Source organism: Schistocerca americana, chromosome 6 (assembly GCF_021461395.2).
Source record: "Schistocerca americana isolate TAMUIC-IGC-003095 chromosome 6, iqSchAmer2.1, whole genome shotgun sequence".
Classification (NCBI taxonomy): domain Eukaryota; kingdom Metazoa; phylum Arthropoda; class Insecta; order Orthoptera; family Acrididae; genus Schistocerca; species Schistocerca americana.
The window spans coordinates 364,353,819-364,379,203 of record NC_060124.1 but is presented as its reverse complement, the minus strand read 5'-3'; the positions used below and the strand labels follow the sequence as shown (position 1 = coordinate 364,379,203).

The following is a 25,385-nucleotide window of genomic DNA, read 5'->3' as shown; positions in this document are numbered from 1 at the left end:
AAGTCTTCCCATTAAAACAATTCTCACTTTTTTCCATCACATCAACAGTCATCAAGGCCTGACATGAACAATGTGAGAAAACAATTGTCACTAATTTTATTAACTGCAATTTAGAGCCTTATTCTCTAAATATCTCAAAGACACAATTAACAGAGGAAAGACTATCTCACATTATGCAATGAACTCTTGCAACCAAATGCAGGTTTTTGGGAACAACTGACAAAACAATGGGGAAATGTTGATAACAAAATCCTGAGAAATTAATAAATTACTGTTACAATGAAGACAAAGTGAATACCAGTGATCGATGAGTAAAGTAGGCGTAGATGAGAAAAAAACAGAGGAGATGACTACATGTAGAAATAACTGCTGGCATATGGCACCACTTATGGTGTAAACTTGTTTTCCAATGAGCATTGACTGGTACAAACATGCAACAGTAGTCCTCCTGACTGTTTCTGAACGATCCTCTGGCAGGACAAAGTAAAATATTTGGAACAAAATATACCATATACTCAGACTACATGCAATGTGTGATCTATGTCGAAAGTGGCTCTATGAGGCTGTTATATACATGACAAAAGGGTGCTGTCTGTGGTAGTGACATTCACTTAAATCATTAGCTCCTCGTATTAAGGTGTTTGATGATGTTCTGCCCTTTGTCCCACATCTTGTTTTACATCCAATCTATCAAGCTGTACAGTTACTCTGTGGTATGGGGAACTTCCTGGAGCCACTATTCACCTTGACTGGCCTATGAAGCCTACAGATTTGATCTCAAGAAATGACGTATGTAACAATGTGGAAGAGACATATAATCATCACAGATGACATGTTCATAACCTGGCTGAAATGTGTATTTTGTTTCTCTTCGAAATGGCTGACAAATTTGCAGTGAGTACTTGACAAAAGCAACAACTTTTTTGATGGAGTGTATGTTGAGCAAATGCACGAAAACAGATGTCGACAGAAGTGTTAAAGACATTATATGTAATTTAACAGTTATTTGCAAGTGTTAAATGTGAACTAGTGTCAAAATAGTTATTGTCAACAACTACCAATGCAATTACGGCCCTCCACAACCATTTAACACATTACTATAAAGCAGAAAATGGAATTACCTTCGGTTGGAGCAAAAGAACAAACAAATACAAAACTGACAATTCTTTCTAAAATGTGTCCACTGTAACTTAACACTTTTAATGGAGCTGCTGGAAGGACAAGGAAGAGTTACCTTCCTGCCTTAAGGAAAAGAAGCAGTTCAGAGGGAACAAGCCTTTCTCATAACACATATTTATGTCTCACACATCTCTGAAAGCAGAAGTAATGCATGGAGCTAATGAACTAATTTCCATACAACTAAAATCAAATGGAATTGGTTTTTATAGTCAAGTTCAATAGTGCTGCAAATTGTGTAAAAGTGAAATGAAACACAGCATTAAAATTTGATACTAATAAAACAAAGCAACACTGTTTGATAACTAAGGGGGGAGTAACTGGCAAAAAGTCAATACTGGCTTGAACTCTTTAGACTTCTTCAGATTCCTGTCTTCAAGCAGCTCCCACTGGGTGTGTCAAGATACAATGCACACATGGTAAGGTAAGGAATAAAAAGAGAAGAACGCAGACAACAAACAAAATGACTAGAAACAGTAAAGATAGTAACATTGCTTTTTCTTATTACATAAAGTAACGATTTTTTGTTGTTAACACATCTCTTAATTTGTCTTGTCTTAAATGAATAGTTACCAGCATAGAAGCATCATATCCCCATGGAAGGAACAGAACTCCAGTGTTGTACTTCTCCCAGTGCGAAAGATGAAAATTTACGAAGACATTCCATAGACAATAATACATTCGTAGTGTAGAAATGCTGTACGTTGTGCGACCAAAAATTGAGTACATGCATGTTGGTATGAGAACTGCACTCCAAGAATCAAGACCGTGGTCAAACAGTTCTCCGAGTGGTCCACTTGTTTGAGTGCGTCGTGCTTGCTTGCCATCAATTCCATCTGTATTTTTAATATGAAACAATGTCACAATGAAAATTATATTACATCAATTTAATATTAACTAAAAAACACACAAATTAAAGCTCCAGCAGAACATACATTTCTTCAATCCCCTTCAGAATTAAGAAACTGTAACTACTGTGGCCCATTAACATTATATTGGATGGTGTCACACTATTTATGAGTTTCAGCATTATCACTTCAAAAGAAAAGTCTCAAACAGCAGAACCATATAGATGTATCATCTACTGGAAAACTAAGTGCTGATGGCTACTTCAGGTAACACTACAATTCTTTGTAACATTCAGTAAGCCATAAACAAAAGATAATTACAATAGCAACATCTCGAACCACTGGAAAGTAGAAATAATACAAATAAATGAACATATATTCCCTGAAACATGATAGAACAGAGTCAACAGGAATTGAAGAGGTGGCTTAATAGCACAAAAAGCACATGTTATGAGCCAATCATAAAGGTTGCTCCAATAATCAAGTTGAGTTGAGATGACTTATTTATAGACTTTTATGAGTAAGGGTCTATCTGCTCCCAAAGAAATATTTCTAATGTAACACATCCGCAGGTCTGATTCACAAATTTACTTAAGCTCGCGTGTCACTCCATCACTGATGCGACAGCAGTGCTCATAATACATGAAGACAAACTTCTATCATAATGCACCAATATAAATGGCACCCTTTTTGCGACATGACACGCCAACAAATTATGCCTCATAACATGCATTTTTGGGAGTACATTCAATTTATGTTTACCCCACCTTCAGGTGTTTACATTTGTTTATGCATTCTTTCCTTATGACATTTTACAACAGCTGTCGCAAAAAATACAGTTAAAAAATTCTGCAGCACTTTGCTCTTCCCCTCTGACAAATTTCTTCCATGGGCTGGACTGAAAAGGAAGGAAGGAGAAGGAAGGAATGAAGATTGGTTTTAACGTCTCATTGACCTTGAGGTCATTAGCGATAGAGCACAAGCTCAGATTGTGTCAAGTATGAGGAAGGACATCGGCCGTGCCCATTCAAAGGAACCATCCCAGCATTTTCCTGGAGAAGTTTAGGGAAATCACGGAAAAACTAAGTCTGGATGACCAGATGTGGGTTTGAACCATCATCCTCCCAAATGCAAGACCATTATGCTAATCACTGTGCCACCTCGCTTGGTGGACAGCACTGAAAAACAAATGCGGGCCAAATCTGGCCTGCAAGCCATCTATTGCCCATCTCTGTTCTACAGAGTATGTCTGAAATTATAAATTCACACTGGTTACAAATCATGTGATCTTAGCCCACATGTGCTTTAATATTTAGGTTGCTTTCTTTGCATTTGTGTGTGTGGCTTCTATTTTTACTGCTGTGCCAAGTACTGAATAAATGAAGCAAACAATAATGCAATACAAAAACTTGATACATTATGGAAGTGGCAGTGATATGTAAACATCACAGACTATGTTCATTGCAAAATTCAGCTGCTTACATTGAGGAAAAAGCCACCCACATGATTTAGTTGACTTATGGTAGCAAACGTATTTTAAAAAAAATCATTTTATCTGAGCATCAGCATGACTGTCTCTTACTGCATACTTGCCGTTCGAACATATTTATCGCTATCTCGAGAAACATGAGCATCAATCATGGGCACTACTTGTACTGTTCTCCGTCCTAACTTTTGATTCCTTTGTATTAAATTGTGATCAGTTGTTTTATTCAATAAAAATTACACTACTCTATTGTTTCCAAACAATCATATCAAATTTGAATATTTGTCCAATATTTATACTTCTTGTTATAACAACACGGTAACTAAAAAGTAATTAACCAACCTTCTCTCAGTGTTTCACAATGATAGTGTAAAATGATAAAACAACAAACTGCATGCCATAAAGTTTATATTACATTAGTTCATCTAAATCTTTAATTTTCACCTGGGATACATTTATCAATTTTCCTTTTATTTATATTTTTTACTCCCTTACATAATTTACATCTGTTTATGAATATTGTTTCATAAAAAATAAAGACAATAAACTCAACAATGAAAATAATGTTATCTTACCCAAAGTATAGGCTAAAAAAATGTTAATGGCTGCAGCTGCCCAAAGCCATCTTGGTATGGGAGCAACTTCTGGGTGATCATCACTTGACGCATAAAATTCATAGTCGTAATAAGAAAACAGAATGAAATTAAATACAGTAAACAAGAAACCAGCAAATGTCAGAACATTCGGGGCAATCCATTTTGGGCAAAACTGAAACAGAAAGACCATTACCCAATTACTTTCACTTACTTTGGAGGTGGAAAATTAAAAAATTAAAAATAACTAAGACATAAATTTGAAAAATAAAAAGAAAGAATATATTTATAATGTGTGTTTATAATTGTACAAAGAGCAACAATGCTATTAAATTTCCTAAACAGTTTCAACATTATTCAAATCTCTTATTGTTACAAGAATTTTAACCTCTGAAGCTGCATTGTGTGTTTCATTTCTGTCATAGCCTTTCCCATCATTTCATTCTCCATCCAACCACTCTGAATTATTTACCACTGTCCACACTGTTTTTGTATTTAATTAAAGTTATTCTTTAGTTTGATATCAACTTTACAAAATTTTTCCACTAACTAGCGGTTATTCAATCTACCACCAATTTTCAACATTCTTCTGTATCTGCACATCTCAATAGCTTTTGTTGTCTTCTGCTTATCCTCCATGTTTCACTTTAGTACAAGATAGATTCCATACATATATCTTCAGAAAGGACTGCTTCACACTTAAATTTGTATTTGATGTTTACAAATTTCTCTTTTCCAGAAACATTCTTCTTGCTGTTGCCAGTCTGCATTTTAAATCCTCTCTACCTTGGACATTGTGTCATTTTGCAGCCCAAATAGTGAAACTCATCATCTACTTTTGGTGTATCTAATTGTTAGTAGAAACTTTACTATACATTTTAAATCAGAGTGGAAAATAAGCCTTTTGAATATACTAGTCCACATTAATATGGATGGACAAGAATCCAAAAATGAAGCACTTACATACTATAGGGGCCACATGTTACGTTTATTTCCATTTCAGAGACAAAGGACAATGGAAAAAAGGCAGTAGAGCGAGATTTTGTAGGATACGATGCGGATGAGCACTATGGAAATTTTATACAGGGGAAAATAATGTTATCATCTCCAAAGATGAAATCCTTCACACAAAACCAGATGAATTGCTTCTGCATAACACTGAGAAAATGAATCAAGAAGTCTTCCACAGAGGAAGAGGGAGACTCTCCTAAAGACTTGGAACATATAAATGATGAAGGTAGAAATGAAGAAGGCTTTCACAAATCACTCCACTCAAGACTAAAACACCATCATCACAGTTGGTAAACTGTCAAAGATAAGGAGGATCCTGAAGGTTACAAAAGAGTACAAATCATTAAATACAATATCAGGTGCAAACAGGCTATGGAGAATAAAATGAAGTTATAAGAAGATATCAGACTTGAACGTTGACAAATTTACCAAAAAGATCAAGGGCCATACCTTATAAATGGGTTTTTCTGAATAAAATCCAAATATAATGGCAATGTAGGCAAATATAAGGTATGACTTGTCATTAAAGAGTTAATCACCATGGTGACATTGTTAACATAATAAAGGAATGTTTGTAATCAAAGTTAAACATAATTTATACAATGTTGCTGCAAATGAGAAAAATGTAAATTACAATGCCAAATGAACCTACTGCATTTTTATATGGAAAACTAGAAGAAATTAAACAGTGCAATAACAAGAATACTGATAAATTTTGAGGCTCAAAAAGAGTTTGTACAGTCCCAAGTGAGCTCCAAAATGTTGGAACATTCATTCTGGAGCTTTTCTATAGTTAGCAGGACTCAAGACAAGTGATGCAGACTTATACTTACACACTAAGAACACTGATTATGAAAGAAATACTTATTGTGGCTCTTCATGTGGATGATGAATTTGTTTCTCCTTTAGATCCATAAGACACTGAAAATTTTATTAGAAAATGTATAAGAGGTTATTCTTGCCTTAAAAAAGGGAGATGTGCACAACATACGGCCCACTCTTTTATATAAGGGGTGGGTGTGGGAGATGGAGGCTTAGAGTAACCTTGCTGATGGCTTTCTGATACGTCAGCTTCATACATCATAGAGATCAGGATGAGAAAATTTTAACTACGTATTAACTGCAGGAGCATTCTCGGTGAGGTCCCACCATTAGTCTCATTAATAATAATAATAATAATAATAATAATAATAATGTCCACATACTGCTAAGTAAGAGAAGGCTAGCTGAAACCAGAAACGGTCAAGCACCAAAATCTAGATGCTAACCATGGTGGTGCAATAGCTGAAATAAAGAACTCAATAGTTCCTAGTGAGATTATTATGGATTCTCAATATAAAATAATTTGTGTAAAGGTAAGCACTGAAGGTGGGTCAAACATAGTAATTTCATGCTTTTACGGACAACATGCCTCAGGAGCTACCGTAGCAGAACACTTACGAGAAAACTCTGTGAATAACGCACGTAAATTTCTTATCCTGCTACTGTAATAAGAGGAGATTTCAACTTTCCAGCTCTAGAAAGGAAGTCATACAATTCATATGAGTGACAAAGACAATGATTTGTTTGAGATTTTTCTGAATCTCTGCTCTGAAAGTTATTTAGAGCAGTTAGAAGAACTGACTTATGACAACAACCTCTTCGATCTTTTCATGTTTAACAGACCCAAGCTTTTCAAGTCAGTTGCTGCCAAGGAAGGAATCAGTGACCATAAGGCTGTTATGGCATCACTGATTACAGTTGTTAAAATGTATATTAATAAAGGCACCCAGATTGAGTGGTTAACATCTGACATCCGTCTCTGGGTACAAATATATGTATCACAAATGGATAAAATTCAAAAGCACTATACAATAGACTTCAAATTTGTATGAAGAAAGTAAGATTGTGAGGGATGGGTAAGACATAACATGTTTCAACAGTAGTGAATTAAACTCTTGTTAACAAACAAGAGTTTAATGAAGAAAAAATGTGAGGAAGAACAATTACACGAGAAGTATCGATAAATTCAAAAATAAATTTGTGCTGACCATTCTAACAAAAAATTCTGTATAGTTATGGTCTAACAAAAAGTCAGTAAAATAATTTACTGAGTCACTCAGAGACCATTCTGGCACCCAATTGGAAGATATCACACAGAAAACCAAAATACGAAATTTGGTCTTCCAAGATTGAAAGAATGTAATGTATGGTTCTCTCACTCATCCATACAATCACAACACAAATGTCAAAATGATTTTGAGATGCGTAACAGGGGAATAAAAAAATCAACTAAAATTGTTAAGGCAACCAGGTGTTATGAGCTACCTGAACATAAAACAACTCATTCTAGCAGCATTTTAGTGTAGATTGCAGGAGAAATGAATGAATTTCAGTAGCTGGAAAAAGGTGCACGGCGTTCCCGGTATCAAGAAAGATCATCGGAACAGTGCATCAATCTGTTTTAGCTTTGGAACATATTTTATGCTAATTAATTATGATCTTTCTGAAGAATGGAAACCACTTGTGTTGGAATCAGCATAGCTTCTGCAAATCCCAATCTTGTTAAAACTCAACCAATTCAGTTTGTCCACAAGACACCCAAAAGGGCAGCAGATATAAAGGAACCCATGTTGATAATGAGTTTTTTTTAATTCTGGAAGGCATTCAACACAGTTTGACACAGCAGTTTTTTGATCAAAATATGAGTTAACAGAATAGCAGGGATCGAGCTCAGAACTTTCTAGCAGGTAGAATATGACAAGTCATTCTTCAATGGTACAAAATCTTTAGATATAAAAGTAATTTCCAGAGCTCCAAGCAAGTCTGGCTATTTGTGGATGATGCTGGTGTAAATGGGAAAGTTCCAATGGCAGATAACTGTAGCAAACTGCATGAAGACCTGTAGAAAATTGTCACTTGATGCGGGGGCTAGTAAATAACACACAGTACAGATAAAAGAAACGTATTGTGCGTAAGTAGGTAGAAAGTTTCATTATTGTTCGACTACACAGTTGGCAGCCAATCATGGAAAATGTCCAGTAATAACCTTCCGGAGTACGCCAAAGTAGAAAAAGTACATAGAATTAGCTGCAAGAAAAGCAGATGCCAGAGTGAGATTAAGAAGAATAATTCAAAGGAAATATAATTAATCTCTGAAAGACGTATTGAAGTATCACATAAACTCCTTGGATGTATGATTCTGAGAACTGCTAATTAGTCTTGGACCCTTATCAGGTTGGACTGACAAGTGTTTTAGAGAAGCTACAAATAAGGATAAGAAATTTCACCAAGGGTATGTTTAATAAACATGAGAGATGAAGCTTATCTAACTACAGTGGCAGGCACTACAAGGGAGATGGTCTACGTCACAGAGAAATACACTGTTAAAATTACAAGAGCCTATGTTCAAAGAAGAGTCAGGCAATATACTATTTCCCCTTGTGATAATGACATGGGAAAAATTGGACAAATATAGACTCGTATGGTAACTTCATAGCAGTCATTTTTCCCATTTATCATTCACAATTGCAACACAGAAGCTGGTAAATCACGCTGGTACCAGACATACCTTCTTCTACACAGCAAAATGTGGCTTGCAGAGTACAGATGTAGAACTTGGCTTTAGCTAAAGCATGTTCTGATGATGGTGCAGTAAATGCAGACAAGTGCAGCGAAATTATTGCAAGTTCCAATACTCAAGAATGCACACCTGTTCGAACACCAAGAATAAAGGAAACAGAAGTTGAAGGTACAGAGAAAAGTTATTTCCACTTTCGCCAAGTACGAGGAGGAATGAGATGAAGACCTTAAAAGTGTAATTAAAAATCAACATTTCATGCCACTGTTCTGAAAGTCTGTGGTATTGTTACCAATAATTTACAGACAAGCAAAATGGGGCCAGCCACAACACCAACTCAAAATAGCTACCCCACTTGCGAATGCACGAAGGAAATATAGCATACTCTCATAAGTTTCCTGAGCAGTGAAGGTACAAAACCTTTTGAAATGCATGGTGGTGAATATGTGAGTGGAGTAGAAAGTTTAGAAATTATGTGACTTCTGCGACAGATGCTCAGTGCCAGGCCAGGCACATAGTGTTGTGACACCAGAGTTTACTACACCATTTGAGGACAGTGTGATGGAAAATTGCCATGTGATGGCGGATGAAATAGCCGCAAATATGAATGTTAGTCATGGCTCAGCACATCACATCGTTCATGAAGTCCTTAAGTTCCACAAAGAATCTGCAAGATGGGTGCCATGGCAGCTCACTTCAGAACAAAAAGAGCAATGCGTTGACACCTGCAAAGAACTTTTTGTTGTGATTTAAAGCAGAAAGTGATGGCTTCTTCATGAGAATCATTATGGGAGATGAAACTTGGGTACACTACTACGAACCCAAAATGAAGAGAGCAAGTGAGGAATGGTGCCACTTCTCATCACCAAAACCCAAGAAGTTACAGTGCAGCCATCTGCAGGGAAGGTCCTGTGGACTCTCTTTTGGGATGTATGACACGCTGTCTTGAAACATTACACGACAAGGGAAACATTATCACCAGTGTGTCATATTCCAATACGTTAAAAAATATCAGATTCAACCTGCAATAAGAACCAAGCAATGTGGACTTACAACTACAGCTGTCATTTTGAAACATGAGAATGCTTGGCCTCATACAGTCTGTGCAACACTTGCAGCCTTCAATGACCTGTACTCTGATACTCTGTTCCATCTGCCATACTCACCAGATCTAACAACAGGTGATTCCCAAATGTTTGGACTATTCGAAGAGGTGATAGGAGGAAAGAAATTTTGTCCCGATGATGAGATGTAGCAGGCAGTGCACGAGTGGCTGCGCACACAAACAAAATGATTTCCTTTTCTTTTTTTCCAGAGAAATCTGTGCACTTTCTTGCGCTAGAGGAAGTGTGTTGAATGATGGGAAGACTATGTCAAAAAATGATACACTTGGGTTCCACTTTTGTTCATTAAAAAGTATTTAACTTTTTCATTTGACTCCCCATAGTAACTGGCATACTTATGTATCCAATGACTCAAAAAGAGTCCTAATAGTGCATATAATATAAGTTTCCTTTCAATATCACTTTATTCTGTTGCCTTACAATAGAGGTGAAACAAATATTCTGACAGACTCCTGGTACAACTGATTTGGTCAATGTTTATAGTCTAAGCAGGACCAGCAAAATACTTAAGAGCTATAATGATGCAGAAACTGGTGCATGTAACATGACTGTTCATCCTACAACAGGTGGTGTCATCATTCTCATTGGTGGAGCTCTTTTGCAGGTAACTATAAGACAAGTTACCATCGTCAAGTCTAACATTAGGCACAGCACAAATTTCCAAATAATGACATAAAGATCATGTGACTGAGGGGCTCACTGAGACAGAAGTTAGTCAGATTAAATCAAGCTACACTGAGACTGACACAAAATCTTCTATTTCAACATAACAATAAACATATTCAAATTAATTATTTCTTCATTCAAGAAAAGATAATAGAAAGAGAGCTAGGTGTTCCATACATTTCAACACAGGATCAATTCTACGACATCTTAAAATAACCTCTGACAAGACCATAATCATCGTTCTATGTAATGAATTGGAATTTTTGAATCTCCCAGTGTACTGAACAGTTAACGATGTTCAGGAGTGCAGTTTTCTACCCAGCACAATATTTCATACAGGAATCTGCCACATAACTGCAGGTGAGCCATCAAAGGCTGACATCAACTACCCAGGTCATAAAATTTATTAGCATGTTGTATGCATTTGTGCATGGATTATGAATGCAACTGCAAAACTGACCACATTGCCAGCGGGCAGTGCCCTCTATGTTTATTATTTTCTATCCACTTTATTTTACAGCAACACAGAGCAAATTTGCACATTACATAATCTTGTTTTTGACTGCATTATACCTTAAAATAACCATAGTCATTCTGGACAGTTTCAGTTCACAACTGAATTAGGCCTGTATGATGACAAAATAAAATGTCTTCTTGTTTCTTCGGCTTTCACATATATCTTTCCTTGCCTTATAATTCTAATACTTATAAATGTTATTGTAAAAGGTAGGTATTTTTGGCTTATAGAAGACCACTCCCCAAAAAGCAAAAGTGTTCAGTTGTCAATAGACGTACACAAAATGGAGAAAACTTGCTAGCTTTCAGAGTTATCCTTCGGAGGAAGATAGCTGGTTTGTCGGCTAGATTGTGGGAACGAGGGGTGGCAGGAATATGGGCTCAGTACGTAATGTACGATTGTAGGGGTCATTGGGGAGCATTCCTAGCTGGCGAACTGACTGTCTCCCTCCGAGCCTCTCGCCATTCAGCCCACCCTCTCGCTGCCTCCTCCTCTCTCTACTCAACCCACCCAACACTAATCTCACCACAGCTGATGCACCTGTCAAAATACAGCTTAGTCCAGTCACAACTATGTAGGGGCATAGGAATGTGTGCATGCATGCGAGCAAGTGTGCACGAGTGTGTGTATTTTCTGTGTGATTTTATTCTGGCTCATTAAGGGATAACCAGCTGACATCTCAATGCTCTTGCTTTTCAGTGAGTGGTCTCCTTTGATCCAAAAGTAATTCTAATACTCATGTTTCATTTCTTAAAAAATAAATGAGTGTTGTGATTCTACACAATTAAAGAAGTGAGATGAGGTCTCCTACAGTGTATGGTAAAAACGTCTCTCACCTTGCAACAATGGAGAAGGTAAGTGATTACCGTTTTCTTTGATGTATGATTGTAGAGGCTGTTGAGGAGCATTCCTAGCTGGCAAACTGGCCACCTCCCTCCAATTTGATTACATATTGTGCACAAATTTTTAAATTTCCAATGCTTTGAATTCAGATATCATAATGCCTCTACTACACTAGAATAAGGGGAAAAATTCATGTCATTACCGCCCATTACGAATGCCATCAGCATACTAAATGTTGATGGGACCACAGCTTTGTACACATGATCATAGCATACTGCATCAACAAATCATGATTTGCTTTACCCAGCTCCACCGCTGTGCTGTGCTCATCACTGAACACGGGTCGAATACACTGTTGTTCCACATCAGTGCACTGTGATGTTCATGGATTTAAATGAGCGGTATGATTCTGTCACATTATCTACCATGGACTGCTTATGAACTGGAGGCACAGAATTTTGTACAACATTCAGTGGTAGGTGAAGTGAAAGCGCAACACTCATTATTTAGAAAAACAGTGTAGGTGAAGTCGAACTGCAACTCTCATTATTTAAAAAAAAACAAAATCTGATACATTACTCCCTCTATCTTTAATATATTTTTATGTTGTCTAACTTTCATTTTTCACTATTCTTTTTGGTATTGTATTATTGTTGTCAGGTTAACTGTTTCTTTACCCCAGTTGAAAGAAACTTATGTTCTTAGCATCTGCGTAAAGTGGCAACTGAGTGGCTATGGCAATGAAGAACAATAGCTGACAGACTATGTATCTGGAGAACCATGAATTAGTGTCGTTCTTTTGGGCACAAAATAAAAGTAGAAAAGAGAATGAAGCATAATAAATTGTAAATGTATGAAAACAATACATAACTAACAAGAGAGAAATTACAAATTGCATATATCAATATGTTTAAACTTCCTGCTTGCGTGAGAACACAATTTCAAAACCCATGAAGTTGACTTTGCTCTTTATTTGCTACTCACTATTCACTCAGTTTTAAAGAAAATTTGCAGTATGCACATGTAAAAGTGAATTATTTCAATTTTTAAAATTTGAAACAACATAACTAACATTTTTAAAAAGGCCAAATAATTTTACCTCTACAACACGATTCCAGAATGGATGCATCACATAGATACTCAGTGGGCTTGTATCCAAAGCACTGTACTGCAAACAAAAAGAATAAACATTAATTACCTCAAATGTAACAGACATATTGTCAGTAAAAATTTCATGCTTTCCCTAAAATCTTACAAGAACTTTTTTCCCCAAAAGAAACAATATATTTTAAACATGTTGACATGTATCAAACTAGCAAACAATATACATGTGTCAAAAACAAACCTTTCACTCTACTGTAGAGTAACAGCTTCTCAACACATTGAAAATTTTTCTATAATAAAAATAATGGACCGAGTACAGTGCAGGCACTGCAACGTGGCAGTTGGCAGGGAGCATAAACATATGGCAACTTGGATCACCCAAGGGCAGAAGAGTAGTGCTGGGAACAAGCCCCGCCTCCCTCTCACACGTCAAGCAACCAACACCCGTGTTTTGTGCTTCTGCCAAAGCAGAGCTGATAGACTGTCATAGGTGTCACTAATTGCTTTTGGTGTTCTGAGAGTCACACTGAAACCCCCTGATGGACCAGGCTTAGTTTCTTCACTCGCTTGAAAGGAAGACAAGAAAACAACAATCAATGCATAACACAAAGCAAAGTGGAATACACAAAGCATCCAGTAATGGCTACAGCGCAGATTTTCTTGTTGAGGCTGGCAATGTCTTGAAACATATGAGTTCAGGCCTGTCCACTACTGGTATCTTATCCAACAATCATCATAGTAGTAGTAGTAGTAGTAGTAGTAGTAGCAGCAGCAGTAGTAGTAAGGGAGAAAAAACGGCTACATTACAGTGTCCATGTAATGGTGGCAGACTCTGTGTGTGTGTGTGTGTGTGTGTGTGTGTGTGTGTGTGTGTGTGTGTGTTTGTTGAAAAGGGGGGGGGGGGGTGAAATGTGGAACAAAGACTCAGATTTGGGAGGACTGACGTTCCAGCATTCATTTGGTCATCCAGATTTAGGTTTTCCATGGTTTCCCAACAACATTTAAGGCAATTGCTATGATGGTTGCTTTGAAAACAATAGTACCAATGAACTAATGCTCATCATCAAGGGGATGTTAAACTTTCTTAATCTTCCTTCTTTTGAGTCAGACTGTTAGTGAATTAAAACAGCTGTGTTATTGATGCCATAAGATGAATGTTTTGAGTTTACGGCTTGGTTCTCACCTACTCTTAAATTGTGGGAAATGGTCTGTATCCTGTCATTTCATATGGTTACTTTGCTCACTCACATAATCATGATTATGTTAATTTTAAGCTTCAATACTTTTTTACCATTTATCTTGTTTCCTGTTTTATAATTTAACGAATGTAGTTTAAATTCTCTCACATTACAGTTGATAATGCAATTATATTATTTAAATGTTATAACTGAAGAAACATATAACACTGGTGTCATATTCTACGGCATTTACTATATAAAATAATAAAAACTGTAGAATAGTGCACCAGTGTTATGTGTTTTTTGATTCATAATGTATAAAATATTCTACCAAGAACCAATGAAACAGCCAATTAATGTTATTTAAATGTATTTTTTATCTTGAAAAGCCATACAACAGAGAACAATCTAGCAAACATTCTAACCCTGATAATTACTTTTTAACAATATTATGGAATGGATACTTATTCTCACCAAATAGCGCTGAGTCGCAGATACGCACAACAAAAAACTGCCAGAAAATGAGCATTTGGCCAACAAGATCTTTGTCAAAAACACCCCCCCCCCCCACACACACACACACACAGTGACTCTAGCATCTCCGCTACACGGTGAGTGGAAAACTACTGTCACATTTCATCCTGAATTTTCCATTGTTTGATTTTTCTGAGGTTTATTATGAGGTTTTTTTTTATTTGTTGCTGGCACGTACTCCTTGGGGCAGCAAGAATTGAAAGCTTAGTCACGTCAACCTGTTGCTAAAATTTGAAAGGGTTTACTTTCATTTAACAATCTCTTATGTTCTAAGATATTTAGTGATCATTGTATTTTATTCTGTGCTATCATGTGCAGTGTAAATAAATGTGATCCTTCAAACAACAAATGATGCAAGCATTGTGAACCCACCCTTCCATTGATTCTTTTCCTACCCCGACCTTTATCTTGAGGTTTCAATGGTAGCAGGGTTTCATTCTTACTGGGTAAAAAGGCGGAAGGAAGAGCTGTCTACTCCTTTAGCATCATTTGTCCTTTGGAACTTGAAATTTCCATACTAAACTCTTTCAACTGCTTCAGAGAGCCATATATGGGCATGGAACACAGAAGTTGTTTGAACATATCATATCTCAAACATGAGCATCCTGAATGTGAACTACAAGGTGGAATCATGGAGCTAGCAGCCAGATTACGCGCAGCATTGGCTAACCCTCTTCACATTTTCCCTGATACCACTGGCGCGGTAAGGGCCGCTCTTTCTACTGCTTCAATAGCTGTGGATGAAATGTCTCATAACATTCAATTTTTGGAAGTTAACAACCCATTCGAAGCCAACTGTGCAGGGTTCAGGTGCTGTTGTTTCACTGGAGTATTCGCCTTGCTGGTTTAAACAATCTTTAGCTTAGTGGATCGGCCAAAGGAGACTATTCAGCAATTGTTTGTTCAAGTGAAAGATTTACATGTTAGTACTGGTTCACTGGGTTTGGGTAATTAAGTGGATAATGTGGAAGAGGGCACTTCAGCCAGTAATCAGTCACAAGGTTTAGGACTGGTTGATACTCAAGGCTTTGGTAGGTCGGTTTCTGATTCATTTGCTGCTGTCTTTTCACAACTTTAAGATCATGTATTGGGCAACCTTAAATTTGGTAGCACATATAGTTATCTTGATGATGTCGATGTTTATAGTCACTCTTTTGATGAAAACCTTTCTCATGTTGTGTAGGTTTTGCTGAGGCTTCGTTCTGCAGGGCTAACAGTTAAGGCATCAAAACTCGCTAAGCAGCAGATTTCTTTCTTGGGTTGCCTGGTTTCCAGGGACAGTATTACGATTGATCAAGAGTGTACTTCTGATCTGAGGAAATTTCCTCCCCCGAAGAATAATTAAGGGGTGGCGAGATTCATTGATATGGACAATCGTTTTAGGAAGTTCATTATTAATTTTACTTAGCTTGCTGCCCCCTTAATAACCTTCATAAAAATTGGGAAAATTTTGTTTGTGGAGAGAGTAAGCAATCTGCCTTTGAACCATCAGAACTGCCCTCAGTAACCCTCTGGTACTGGCCAATCAGGATTTTGGGAAGAGGTTTAGAGTTCAGAGTGATGCTTCAAATGCCAGAGATGGCACTGTACTTTTGCAGGATGACTCAGGTGAAGGGCACCCTCTAGCTTTAGCCTCAATGAGGTTGGTAAGCCTTGAGCTGAAATATTCGGTTTTTGAATGTGAGGTATTGACTGTCTTATTTGCTCTAGAGAAATTAAATTTTATCTTGAGCACAGAAGCACAGCGATTTTGATTTGGAGGCCCACAACCACATCTTAAGTTAGTTTTCGGCACATCATAGGAAAACTGGAAGGATTGCTAAGTGGGCCATTCACATATCCACCTTTTGTTTCCAAGTCCGTCATATTAAAGGCTCCAATAATCATGTTGCTAATGTGTTTAGTTGCATATTTGATGAAGGAGCTCGGGAATGTGAAGGGTGTTTTGTACTGGCCAGTTCTCCTGTTTACAATGTCTTAACCGAGACTCCCCAGCTCTTTACTGATATCAAGGTTAAACAAGATCAGGATCCTTATTTTGGGCTATTAGGAAGCATCTGTTGGCTGGGGAGGTGGTTTCCAGATATTTGTTGAGAAAAGGTATACTGTATCATGGACTGGTAAATTAGCTCAAACTAAAATTTGTTTAACTATAGAATGTGTGCCTTCCATCTTTCATTATTTTGATGGTTCAGTGTTGGTTGGCCACTTTGGCCTTTATAAGACACTTGCTAAGGTGTGCTGCCACCTCACATGGCCTTCATTATATACAGATATTTGCCATTTAGTCAGTGAGTGCGAACTGTGTAAAATCGGTACATCCAACATGCAAGGGGGTCTTACAATCTGAATGTGAACAACGCCCAATGGGTAAATTATTTATTTATTATGTGGATCCCCTTCCTATGCTAAAGTGGAAAATCGATATATATCGGTTGTTGCAGATGGTTTTTCCCGACTGGTTGATTCCCAGCAGAGAAGTCATGGCTCCTTTAACTATTTACTATGTAACTAAACTTTTTTCATGTTTTGGACCACTCAAGGCTCTTGATAGCAACAATGCACTGGCCTTTGTCCCTGGCAATTTTGAACAGTTTTGGTTTAGTAATGTTATTAAGCATATTACTATCATCCCTATTACCCCTCAGCCTTCCTTCTCTGAGAGAGTTAATACGAATTTAAGACTCCTTTGATCATTTATCATGCCAAGGCTCAAACCAAATGGAATATTTCTCTCCAATGGATTAATTTTGCCTTTGATTCTGCACAGCTTGATGCCTGCATGGCAGTTCCGGTGGCCTTAATTCCCCTCTGGCTCATTTGTGGACCATAAAAGACCTCTGCATGAGCGTATTACTCCTGACATTATTAAGCAGAACTTGAACAGGGTTAGGAATAATATAGAGTTAGCCCATGGCAGTCAGGGGAGATGTTATAATCAAGAAAGAGAGAATCCTTAGGAGCCTGCATGGGGGGATAAGATTTTCATCCAAAATTTTAATGTTGATGGGGGACAGCATAATGGTATCACAAGGAAACTTGCCCCTCAATTTATAGGACCTTGTTCTATTCTCAGGGAGTCCTGTTAATTTGTTTGTTTGTAATAATGCCAAGGGATAATTCTTTAAGGTCCACATCAGTCAAGTGAAGCAGGCTAATTAGTTCTCCTTTGGTCTTCCATTTTATTTTTATTTTTTTTTTTTTTTTTTTTTTGGGGGGGGGGGGGGGGGGGCTGTCCCTTATCAAAATACAGTGATGGAAAAACAATTGCAATGCCAGAAAGTAATTAATGCAGAGTAATGAAATTTCAGGAATTTGTCTGAGCAACATATTTTGGTGATTAACATTGCAAGCCCACAGGTTCATCTATGTGTGAGATAAGTCATCGGAAATTTGAAAAGCTGATACCATAACAACCGGTGCAATCACCAGAATATTGAATGCAAGCATGCATTGTGTTGCACAGGTGTCGGATGTCAGTTTGTGGGATGGAGTTCCATGCATGTTGCGCTTGATCAGTCGATACAGGGACACTTAATGCTGTTTATGGTTGGCGCTGTCCAATGACGTCTCATACGTGCTCAACTGGAGACAGATCTAATGGTTAAGCAGGCCAACTCAACATGTCAATGCTCTGTTGAGCATGTTGGGTTACAACAGCGGTATGTGGGCAGGGCACATGTTATCTTGCTGGAAAACACCCCCTGAAATGCTGATCATGAATGGTAGCACAACAGGTTGAACCACCAGAATGACAGAATTTTGCAGTCAGGGTACATGAGATAACCACAAGAGTGTTCCGGCTATCATACAAAAAATGGTTCAAATGGCTCTGAGCACTATGGGACTTAACTTCTGAGGTCATCAGTCCCCTAGAACTTAGAACTACTTAAACTTAACTAACCTAAGGACATCACACACATCCATGCCCGAGGCAGGATTCGAATCTGCGACCGTAGCGGTCGCACGGCTCCCAAGACTATAACTCCAGGTGTAGGTTCAATGTGTGTAGCACATATAAAGGCTCTAAAATGGCTTTCTAACCAACACACAGCCATCACTGGCACCACCTTTCATCAGAAAACACAACAGACCTCCAACCTGCACTCCAATAAACTCTCACTTGACACCACTGAAGTTGCAGAGGAGGTTTGGGGTCAGTGTTGCTTCAGGGTGTCTGGCTTAGAGCTGTCCTTGAGGTATCTGATTTGTATCAATTTGTTGAGTCACTGTGGCACCAACTGCTGCTCAAACAGCTGCTGTTGATGCAATATGATGCACCATAGCGATACACCAAACACGATGGTCTTCTCTCTTGGCAGTGCCACATGACCATCCAGGGTCCATTCTTTTTGCGACTGTACATTCATATGATCACCACTGTCAGTAATCATGTCCAATGGCTACATTCCTGCCACATCTTTCTGCAGTATCGGAGAAGGAGCACCCAGGTTTCCACAGCCCTATTACATAAACTCATTCAAACTCAGTGAGTTATTGATAATGGCATCTTTGTCACTTTAAAGGTATTCTTGACTAACATTAATTCACTACGTCTAAACACAAAGGTAACTGATGCACACAACCATTATAGTGTGTATTTAAAGCAAACCTGATTTATATCCTCATAGTGGTGCTGCTAGTACCACTCTTATGTGACTGACATGAAATTTGAATAGACATCTTTCAGAAATAGAAACACATCTACCAAATTTTTTGTCACCCAACTCCTTCTCGGTGTTGCGACTTTTCTTTCCCATCAAGGTATATTTGTTTTGAAGTTCTCTACCTCCTGTATTAACTTGAACGAATAGTTTCACAAAACCCAGTATTTAGGAAGAACAGGTGTATAAAAAATTCATAACAAATGCAGGAGTCCTTGTCAGTTCCCAATATATTTTTTTCATGATGTGCACAAGTTATTTCACCAACATCCCATTCTACCTTTATTTCACTAGTGTCTAGATCTACTATGACCCTACAAGTCACAACACCTCTGCAACTGCTTCATACGTGGCTACGGACAAAGTCATCTTGCATTCTGCAGTAGTGTTGCTTAAAGTAAAGTAGGTGTTTCCAATAGCAGTGTCCCACTGCAAAGGTTCTTGCTACATCATACAAAGCGTTCTGAATACAGAAAGGTAACAACTTCTTCAATGTGGTTTCTCTCTTCCAAAATTAAAGCAAAAAATGGAAATTCTGCTAGGTTGTGTTTATTTTGCCATGAAACAGTATAAACAGGTGATAGTAAAGCAGAAACAACGTAAAGAATGCAGAACATAAACAACTGCTATATGCATAACAGTAGACAAAACAGTTCTTCATCTTTTCCGACTTAACAGATTTGCACACACATTCCGACAGGTGGTTAACGTGCTCAGCATGGGGTGTGACCACCTCTGGCAGCAAAACAAGCCCAACAATGTCAGGCCACGCTGTGAATGATGTCATCAGTCTCAAGTTGAGGCATTAACGCCCATTCTTCCTGCAGAGCTGCTCACAAATCTTGCAGAGTGGTTACTAGATGTTGACATGATGCAACCTGTCTCCCCAGTGCTTCCCAGACATGCTCTATGGGATTCAAATCAGGAAAGTGAGCAGGCCACACCATGCATGGAAGATCTTCTGTTTCCAAGAAAAAAAATCAGCCACCCATTCTCTAAAAGTTTGAGTATTATCGTCCATCAATATGAAGTCTGGGTCCACAACACCTCGCAACAACTGCACATGTGGTCCCAACATCTAGTCACAATACCTGACAGCAGATAAACCTTGCCAGTTCACCCATACAATTTCATGAAGAGGTACTTGATTGGTCTATATAATCCATACCCACACCATTAGGGATCCTCCTCGATATCGGTCTCTTTCCACAATGTTTGGGTCCCAAAATCATGTTCCATGTTCCTTCCAGATGCAATGCTTGGAGAATCAATGTTCAGACCAAATCAGGACTCATCTGTGAAAAAGACATTGGCCCACTGTTTGACATCAGGTGGCATGTTGACGACTCCACTTTAAATGTTCCCTTATGTGAAAACGCACCATAGATACACATACAGCAGGTCTTCAACACAGAGGGGCACTCTGCCAAAGCCTTCTGTTAACCATTTACCTCGATACAACACATCCAGTAGATGGCACGAGGTCAGATGTCAGTTGCCCTTAGAGTCAAATAACACTCCACGCTTTCTGATATCACACAGAGTCAGCCCTGCCCTAGTGTTCAGTGTACTCTTTCGATCTCTCTAAATTGTCGTCACATCCGAAAAACAACAGAATGATTCCCATTAAACCATAGGGACACAGCAGTTTGTGACTGTTCTGTTTCCATTCTCCTTATGGCCCTCCAGCGCAGACAGCCTGGCAGGCATCTTTATGCCATACTGCCACACCTGTGACTCTATCCACAGTGATTGTGGATGTGGGACTACCCAGAACAATAAAGGCTACTCTGATAAAGCCTTCTGTTATCGTTTGCCTCAATACAACACATCCAGTAGATGGCCCTTTGACAGGTGCCCTGACATCACCGTTGGCGTGGTTGTCCATTGACTGGAATGCCGCCTTCTGGGCAGAACATGTTTGTATGGACATCTGTGGACAGTTTGTATGATTATACTGTGATTTAAACATAAGATAGGTAAATAACAGTTTGTTGCTTTAATTTTGGACAGAGTGTACTTGAAAGCTCATTCTGGCAATTGATCTACTCATTCACAAGGGCTGGACTCAAAACTGCATCCTCCCTCCATGTTTGCAATCCCGGAAATTAGATCGAGACCCCCATTCGCTGCAAGTTCCACTATATTGCCACATGGAAGTCACTGTAACATGTACGGAGCTTAAGATTACAACAAATTTGCAGCACTCACCAGATCACTGTTCAGAAACCCCAGATTTGTAAAACCTGTACAAAGCCAAAACTGGCTGAATTCCCTGAAGAACTTGGCATACAACATGACTGTGGAGACAAGCATAACTTCTCAAATGCCAGAGGCATGTCAAGAATCACCCCCCCCCCCCCCCCCAATATCAAATAAATGATTTTCTTGTGTTACACATGTTCTGTCTAGTTTCAGTTGACATTTCATGAAAATGTACTCTTGAATATGAGCAACACAGGATCCTTTATGGAGTGTTCGTCGAAGTCCGTGCAATCCATGAAGTTTTAGAATAATTAGCATGCTGCAATTCAGTCTTATAACGAGTTACATCAACACAGAAACAGTCCCACATTTCTCCATAATCAAATGTCTTGGATGCAGATGTGGCCCAGCTTGAAATGATTAACACAATTTGGTAGAGCCAACCAGAGTGCTCTTACTCTATGAGACAAAGATTACCGATATCTCAGTTTCGCATCGCCACTGGGAGTATACTTTTCGGTATCTAGTGAGAGATGAGAAAAGAGGTCATGTATTACCAGTACCAAATCATTAGAAGTAACTTATGGTTTCCTTCACTTTTTACCACCACAGCTTCAAGATTCTTTTACAATGTACTTGTCTAGAGTTAAAATTATGTTGATGTACTGACTGATCCGTATGGTAACCTAAAGTCTTGGTTGGGTTGAAAGGTGACAATTTGATTGCAAACTGACAACGCCAATGAATTTTATATGACAAGAAGCAATTGACTGCAGTGAAATCTGTGGGGACAGACTGATCTGTAGCATAGTCTGAGGTCCTTGTTATTTTGAAAAGTGAGTTTTGATGCGAGTTTGTGGAGCCAATGAATGTGGTGCTATGGTAAGAAGCTTGACTGCATTTACCAAATAGTTCAAGCGTTTGATGAGAATACAGTCATTAGCACCATCATTTCAGCTATGTATCATGGGTTACAAATTTGTTTACATTGTTAGTGTGATCACCTTGTTACCTTCTGTGATTGCTTTCTTTTTAACTACAAGTTTGATATTTATACTGGCACAAGGTTTGATACAGTTTCTTCCACTCATTCTCTAACAATTTGATAGGCAACCTTCCCATCACTCTCATGGCAAAATTTTCGAAGTTCTTGTCTTGAAAATAAGACAATAAGAATGCAGGTAAGCTACTACTAACAGCATAGAGAACACATTATCATGACGAAGATAGACACAAAGCAATCACCCATCAAAGTATTACTAGTTTATATTTATATGTTATTAGCTCCACAAATAGTGAAGACACTGAAAGAATGTAACATGAGATGAAAGAAATTACTAGATAGTTAATGGACAGGAAAATTTAGTCATTGTGGGTGACTGTAATTCATTAGTAGGAAAAGGAAGATAAGGAACAGTAATAGCACAGTATGGAGTGGGAAGAGGAACGAAAGGGGAGCCCGCTTGCTAGAATTTTGCACAGAGCATGAATTAATTATTGTTAACATTTGGTTTAAGAATCATGAAAAAAGGTTACAGATTGATTATATAATGACACAACAGGCATTTCTTACTGGTTATGAACTGTAGATTAAAACTGAAGAAATTGCAAAAAGTAGGAAATTAAGGAGATGGGATTGAAACAAACCTAAGGTTGTTGAGAGTTTCAGAGGAAGCATTAGACAACAACTGACTGCAACAGGGGAAAGGAATACTGTAGAAGATGAATAGGTACCTTTGAGAGATGAAATAGTGAAAGCAGCAGAGGATCAAACATGTAAAAAGACAAGACATAGTAGAAAACCTTGGATATCACAGGAGACATGAAATTTAATTGATCAAAGGACAAAATATAAAGATGCAACAAATGTATCTGGAAAAGGGGAATACATCGTCTAAAAAACTTAAGTTGACCAAAAGCGCAAAATGGCTATACGAAGTGTACTACGTCTTAAGATATGCACTTCCGAGTTCGTGTTTATTGGACTTTTTCCTTGCTTTGGTCCCTACTACCTCACATCAAAATTTGGAAAGCAAATAGCTTGCAGCAGAAGAGATTTGTTTCACGTTATTGAAGATGCTCGTAGCTGTTAAGGTATGTGGTACCCAGGAATATATAGACGGACTATCAAGAGCTCTATGGAAAAACAGTACTAAGAAAAGAAGGGAAAATTGGATGTGGAAGAAATATACAGAGGGGCTATAAAAGGAAAATGACCTTTAACGCAATACTATAGAAAGGAAAGAGGAAGTAGATGAAGATGAGATGGAAGATATGATACTGCGAGAAGAATTTGACAGAGCACTGAAAGACCGAAGTGGAAACACGAATCCTGGAGTATATGAAACTCCCTCAGAACTATCGATAGCCTTCACAGAGCCAGGCATGACAAAATTACTCCATCTGCTATGTGAGATGTACAGGGTGTTTCAAAAATGACCGGTATATTTGAAACGGCAATAAAAACTAAACGAGCAGGGATAGAAATACACCGTTTGTTGCAATATGCTTGGGACAACAGTACATTTTCAGGCAGACAAACTTTCGAAATTACAGTAGTTACAATTTTCAACAACAGATGGTGCTGCAAGTGATGTGAAAGATATAGAAGACAACGCAGTCTGTGGGTGCGCCATTCTGTACGTCGTCTTTCTGCTGTAAGCGTGTGCTGTTCACAACGTGCAAGTGTGCTGTAGACAACATGGTTTATTCCTTAGAACAGAGGATTTTTCTGGTGTTGGAATTCCACCACCTAGAACACAGTGTTGTTGCAACAAGACGAAGTTTTCAACGGAGGTTTAATGAAACCAAAGGACCGAAAAGCGATACAATAAAGGATCTGTTTGAAAAATTTCAATGGACTGGGAACGTGATGGATGAACGTGCTGGAAAGGTAGGGCGACCGCGTACGGCAACCACAGAGGGCAACGCACAGCTAGTGCAGCAGGTGATCCAACAGCGGCCTCGGGTTTCCGTTCGCCGTGTTGCAGCTGCGGTCCAAATGACGCCAACGTCCACGTATCGTCTCATGCGCTAGAGTTTACACCTCTATCCATACAAAATTCAAACACGGCAACCCCTCAGCGCCGCTACCATTGCTGCACGAGAGACATTCGCTAACGATATAGTGCACAGGATTGATGACGGCGATATGCATGTGGGCAGGATTTGGTTTACTGACGAAGCTTATTTTTACCTGGACGGCTTCGTCAATAAACAGAACTGGCGCATTTGGGGAACCGAAAAGCCCCATGTTGCAGTCCCATCGTCCCTGCATCCTCAAAATGTACTGGTCTGGGCCGCCATTTCTTCCAGAGGAATCATTGGCCCATTTTTCAGATCCGAAACGATTACTGCATCACGCTATCTGGGCATTCTTCGTGAATTTGTGGCGGTACAAACTGCCTTAGACGACACTGCGAACACCTTGTGGTTTATGCAAGATGGTGCCTGGCCACATCGCACGGCCGACGTCTTTAATTTCCTGAATGAATATTTCGATGATCGTGTGATTGCTTTGGGCTATCCGAAACATACAGGAGGCGGCGTGGATTGGCCTCCCTATTCGGCAGACATGAACCCCTGTGACTTCTTTCTGTGGGGACACTTGAAAGACCAGGTGTACCGCCAGAATCCAGAAACAATTGAACAGCTGAAACAGTACATCTCATCTGCATGTGAAGCCATTCCGCCAGACACGTTGTCAAAGGTTTCGGGTAATTTCATTCAGAGACTACGCCATATTATTGCTACGCATGGTGGATATGTGGAAAATATCGTACTATAGAGTTTCCCAGACCGCAACGCCATCTGTTGTTGAAAATTGTAACTACTGTAATTTCGAAAGTTTGTCTGCCTGAAAATGTACTGTTGTCCC

At 38.6% G+C, this 25,385-nt stretch overlaps 1 protein-coding gene across 1 annotated transcript in view; it reads right to left on the bottom strand.

Annotated features, from left to right (window-relative positions):
• The window catches only part of LOC124619902 (ethanolaminephosphotransferase 1-like), an 86,628-nt gene that overhangs the window by 47,123 nt on the left and 14,120 nt on the right, over nt 1-25,385 (bottom strand). Inside the window, exons 2-4 of the mRNA XM_047146536.1 lie at nt 12,923-12,991; nt 4,086-4,278; nt 1,750-2,012 (exon numbers count right to left, since the gene is read on the bottom strand). Of these exons, the coding sequence (XP_047002492.1) occupies nt 1,750-2,012; nt 4,086-4,278; nt 12,923-12,991 (525 nt within the window). The remainder of the gene's footprint in view (nt 1-1,749; nt 2,013-4,085; nt 4,279-12,922; nt 12,992-25,385) is intronic.